The sequence below is a fragment of the Coccinella septempunctata genome, chromosome 7, assembly GCF_907165205.1.
Source record: "Coccinella septempunctata chromosome 7, icCocSept1.1, whole genome shotgun sequence".
Lineage (NCBI taxonomy): Eukaryota > Metazoa > Arthropoda > Insecta > Coleoptera > Coccinellidae > Coccinella > Coccinella septempunctata.
This window is the reverse complement of record NC_058195.1, coordinates 19,344,458-19,349,688: the sequence shown is the minus strand read 5'-3', so window position 1 is coordinate 19,349,688 and position 5,231 is coordinate 19,344,458. Positions and strand designations below refer to the sequence as shown.

General features: G+C 42.7%; 1 protein-coding gene across 1 annotated transcript; it reads right to left on the bottom strand.

The window, feature by feature from the left end:
• Positions 1-4,278: 4,278 nt before the first annotated feature.
• LOC123316909 lies at positions 4,279-4,982 on the bottom strand. Its single transcript, XM_044903184.1, has 2 exons — positions 4,569-4,982; positions 4,279-4,357 (listed from the first exon to the last, which is right to left on the bottom strand). Exons 1-2 carry the CDS (start codon positions 4,916-4,918, stop codon positions 4,279-4,281), a joined length of 429 nt encoding a protein of 142 aa, XP_044759119.1. The 5' UTR covers positions 4,919-4,982.
• Positions 4,983-5,231: the final 249 nt, after the last annotated feature.

Here is a 5,231-nt window from a genome sequence, read left to right as displayed (position 1 = left end):
GAGATGCCATCCAGACCCGGGGAAGACCCTTTTTCAGATTTGAGTAGATATTTCAGAATCGTTTCCTCATTGATGGATATGTTCTGGAGGTTCGGCCTGACACGAGGTGTGGTGAGGGAATTTGTCCATCAGGTTCAACAACGAAATCAGATGCAAAACTTCTAGACAAAATATCTGCAGACTCAATTTGCGATGTACACAATTCACCTGTAGCATCTTTAACAATAGGAGCACTCACTTTAGTGTTCATAGTAGAACGAAGATATTTATAAAATTTTCTCTTATTTTTTGAAGTGGCAAGACGTCTTTCGTAATCCGTTTTCGAACTTGAAATGGATGATGACAATGAATTCGAATACCTTCGGTGTGCGTCGTAATCGGCCTCAGCCCGAGAGCGTAAAAACCTCTGCCATAGGGACTTCTTACGGCGAATCATTCTCAAAATATGGTCGTTAATCCACGGTTTTACTGGATTCTGCCTAATAATCTTGTAGGTAGTGCAATCACTTAGGGCATTTTCAATAATCGTCAAAAATTGAGTCCACATAGAGTCGACACTATTCAACTGTTCGAGGGATTCCCAACTATTAGCGCGAAGAACATGAGATAACTTCTCGTAATCTATAAAGGATTATAGACAGTGAGGACACTGTCTTGTTGCATTTGCTGGAATAAATTGTAAATTGTAGTTGAAGACTGGTTGAGAGCACAAGGTGATCGGATTTGCCAAGGGGTGGAAGATAATCTATATTCGAAATGATGTTCTCATCAGGGGCTATGAAGAGATCCAAGAAGAGATGGTGTCTGTCCCACTCGAAATCTTGTAGGCTGGTCAACTAGTTGTTGTAAGCAAGTGTTCATCACAACCTCTGCATAAGGAAAAGATGGAGAGTTCGGTGGGGGAAGACCCACAAGAGGCAGCTTTATATCAGGGCAATTGAAATCTCCAGTGATGAAGATGTTATCTTGGGAGGCAGCGCAGCTAGATAACATGTCTGCCTTGTCTCATTCATGACCTGTTCTAATGTTGGATTCCTTACAGGTGTACCAGTACGTGAGACATTGACTACTACAGGAGGATTGACACCATCTCCTAAGTCGATAAGTGATGTTTCAACCCTTGATATCCTCTCCGGTTGGATCGGTGACATCCCAGGTGAACTGGGCACCTCCACATCCAGAAGAGACCTCTGATCTCGGTTGGATGTTGTGACCTTTCGTCACACCAAAATGCAAGAAATACCCGGGCTGCCAAGCGAGGGTATCCACGGCTCACTCAGTGAAGATAGGGTGGGTTCAATGTAAGCAACCGACAAAAGAGAAGTAGGGCGCCAGGTAGATTTATTTCCCCAGTAAATACCCTTAGGAAAAGCAACAACCCCAAATCAACCAAACGAGTTGTACTGAAGAACGATTTATTCAGGCAGCAAAGGAAATACACGGGCCTACTTGTATGGCTATAGTTGTATTGAACGCCAAGGGGGGTGTGTGGTGTCTAATAATAATTGTAATACTTCAAAAGGATGGCTTTTATAAAATTAACCGAAATCGCGTCGCTTGAGCTCAGGCGCAGCGCGAAGTTCTACAGAACTCCCAAATGTACGAACAACACTAATATACGTTCAATTTAACTGCACAGAATATCAACGTCACCAGGATGACGTACTCTAACTAAATTAATCTATATCTCATTCTACTAGCAATAGAATGTGATAATAATAGCAATACGTTAAGGTTTTACAATATAACGTTATCGTTAAGGAAAGCAACAATATAATACGATATGCAACTTCTATAATACACTTGCGTGTCCTGAGAGTTCTCTCTCTCCGCTCCTGAATGGGGAAGATGGCCTCTTCGTTATGAAATTCTACAAGGTTTCTGTTGTAACAGCTCCACTTGGACTGGATTTCACGAGTAATTCTAGAAGGCTCGACTTCCTCTTTATACTAGGATTTCAAGGACTTCCTCTCTATACTACGATATGTCTCCCTACACTAGTATATGTCTCCCTACACTAGGATATGCCTCCCTACACTAGGAGATGTCTCCCTACACTAGGATATGTCTCCCTACACTAGGACCCTGTCGATACGAAAGAACGTAAGAACTTAATCCTCACCATATAAGGAAGAATGAATGACAAACATTGTATCACAAAAGATGGTTTTATACATACCCAGTTCTTCGGGGGGAACTATTTAAATCTAACGTGAATCCACCAAATCTTTCCAAGCTCGACTATGCAATTAGACAACCAGAACCTCGGTTCTATCACAATCAACGTAGGTTGCTCCCAACTAATTCTTCTAAGTCAACGAATTTCACGGCAATAGCTGGTAATGGAGAGAAAATAACACACAATAATGAATTTGCAGAACGACGTACGACGAACATACCTTTATGAAGAAAAACTTCACGTGCCACAGCGAAGAAAGCTCTCGATCAATCCTCCTTAAGGAGATACGCCAATATAGAATCCAAATAAACCAGTTCGGCAGGAGATCACACAGATATCCGAAGATTAATCCCACAAATGGACGATTTTAATTATCGAAAACTCCAGAAATTCCTGATGGATACCTCCAAACTTACAAAATGGCTAATCACACAGAAAACTCATCTGACGCTGTCTAACCTTCAAAATTCTGTGAGCACGGAAAACTAAACTGAAACGTCAAGATCTAACCCCACTTGACCGGTAGCGGTAAAATAACAGTAGGCCGATCGCCCCACATCAACATAACCTGCAAATTCAATTCGTACCGTATTTATTGATGGTATTTGAAACCGTTACAACTCTCCCCTTACGATAAAAAAAAATACACAGCATCCCCCGCCGAAGGTATCTAGACATCGAAGAGCCTCCAACCACCACCTTAAACGACATGAAAAAGTGAAAGGTATCTGACCACTGAGGTGACCAGATACCGACATGAAAAAGTGAAAGATATCTGACCACTGAAGGTGACCAGATATCGACAGGTCCAGCTAAATGACAGGAAGAGTACCGACTCAACTAAAAAAAAACTAAGAAAGGCCGAAATTTTTATGTAATACTTTTTTTCAAGAACTAAAAAGAGAACTTTTCCGCAGCCCGAGTCGAAGACCACGGAAAAGGCGCTGGACCTGGAGGACTTCATTTATTCTCAAAGTCGCAACCTCAACGACTCCCACAACAACCTTAGGAAGTGATGTCACAATCGGGAAAACGACAAAATCGGGAAAGATAGTCAAAATCGGCAGAACGGTGGTCCTCGTGGGCAAAGAGCAACGGCTCAGTGCACGACCAACCGCAAGTCTTGACTCGTCGAGAGTCCTACGGTAATACAAAAAAAAAAATAATCTTTAGTCAAAATCGGGAAGTTAGCGTTAAATCAGGGGTCCTCGTGGGCAAAGAGCACAGCTCCATGCACGACCCGCTGAGAGTCATAACTCGTCGGGAGTCTTACGGCAGTTATCGTTTCAAAATCGGTAAGAAGGGTCGCCTCAGGCAACACACTTCGCAAATCCGCCGAAGCGAAGGCAAACCCAAAACGGACAATCCAAAAAAAAAAAACGATGTACTCAAAATCGGGAAGGTAAGTGTCAACCAGGACACGTCATAATCCGGAAAAGAAATTAGCAATCAAAATTGGGATAGGTCACCTCAAACAACATAGATACGTTGCGAATCCGCCAGTAGCGAAGGTAGACCGAATACGCATCAAAATCGGTATCGATAAACGGAAATATCAAGGAACGTCGAATTATTAGCAATCAAAATCAGAAGGAAAAGTCACCTCAGACAACATAGAACGTTGCGAATCCGCCAGCAGCGAAGGTAGACCAAATTCACATCAAAATCTATATCGATAAAGGAAAATATCAAGGAACGTCAAAATCGGAGCCGAAACGTCAAAATCGAAAACACAAAGGCTCAAGGTCACACTCAATCTAAAATCTTCCTACCCTGACAAACGATCTACCTGAGGGCAAGTGAAGGAAAATACAACAGCGATGGTACCATAGATGATGAGGGGAATTCCCGCCACTGGATAGGGGTAGTGACCACCCTCGTCAATTTATGCATAAGCAAGGGACAGCTATCCTCTGCCCCTGTCATCATCGGGCCAAAATATAGGTCACATCAACCATAACAGCTAGGTTACTGCCGTGATCTGGAATGTACTGTAGATGATAAGTAGTATTCCAACCACTGGATAGGGGTTGTGACCACCCTAGTCAATTTATGCATAAGCAAGGGACAGCTATCCTCTGCCCCGATCCGAGACGAGACTAGTCTGACAGGCGTCCAGTTGCTTGTTGGTCCGGTGGGTGAGATTTCAAATCCTTAACATGCCAAACACCCTGGTATTTACAATCCACTACACTCACGGGGAGAAAGGGTTTTTTTACTGAGGTTTTTCCCTAAGCTCTTGTATCATACACCAATTTGTATGGTACCCCGTTACGCTAACCTCTGCTAAAACTGTATCTCATACACATGCTATAATTATTGTTTGGTGTTCAAGATTGTAATGCTCTATATCAAAAGAATATATATATATATATATATATATATATATTTACCATCCTCACCCTGCAATTCATAGGTCCAAGGGGAGACTCGCTTCGAGACCAAGAAAGGCCCAACATACTTCGGTGCCAACTTAGCTGAAAAATACTTCGCCGCATCGGACAACACCTGATTCCTCCTCCACACCAATTGGTTCACCGTATACTGAACATCCCGTCGTCGAAGATTGTATGTGCGGCTATTGGTTTCGTACGCTCGCGACAACTTTCTCTGGACATCCGCGTACAGCCTCGCGAAGGCTTGTTCGCGCTCCTTAGTCAAGGCTGATCTGTCGAACTGAATCCGATCAGGGCAGGCGTTTTCACCCTTTAATGAAATTTCTCTTCCGAAGACAATCATATTTGGGGAATGACCGGTTACTTCATGCTTTGAGGAGCGAATGGCCAAACCAACCTGGCTCAACTGTCTATCTCAACCTCTCTGATCTTCTGAAAGATATGACCTCAACATAGTTTTAATAACCCTATTAATTCTCTCGACCGGATTCGCTTGAGGATGATATAAGGCCGTATACTGAATGTTAACATTATAAGACTTTAGAAAATTAGTAACTTCCTTGGAACGAAACTGCACGCCATTATCCAAAATGATGGAATTTGGACACCCAAAGATAGGAAAAACATGGGTTTCCAATATCTTCACAATCGCCGAT

Bases quoted from the DNA above. Each gene is read 5' to 3' on its own strand.
- LOC123316909 (XM_044903184.1), bottom strand. From the start codon at position 4,918: ATGATTGTCTTCGGAAGAGAAATTTCATTAAAGGGTGAAAACGCCTGC. The intron at 4,358-4,568 runs ATATATATATAT...AGTGGATTGTAA, and splicing joins TTGCAGGGTGAGGATGGTAA to ATACCAGGGTGTTTGGCATG.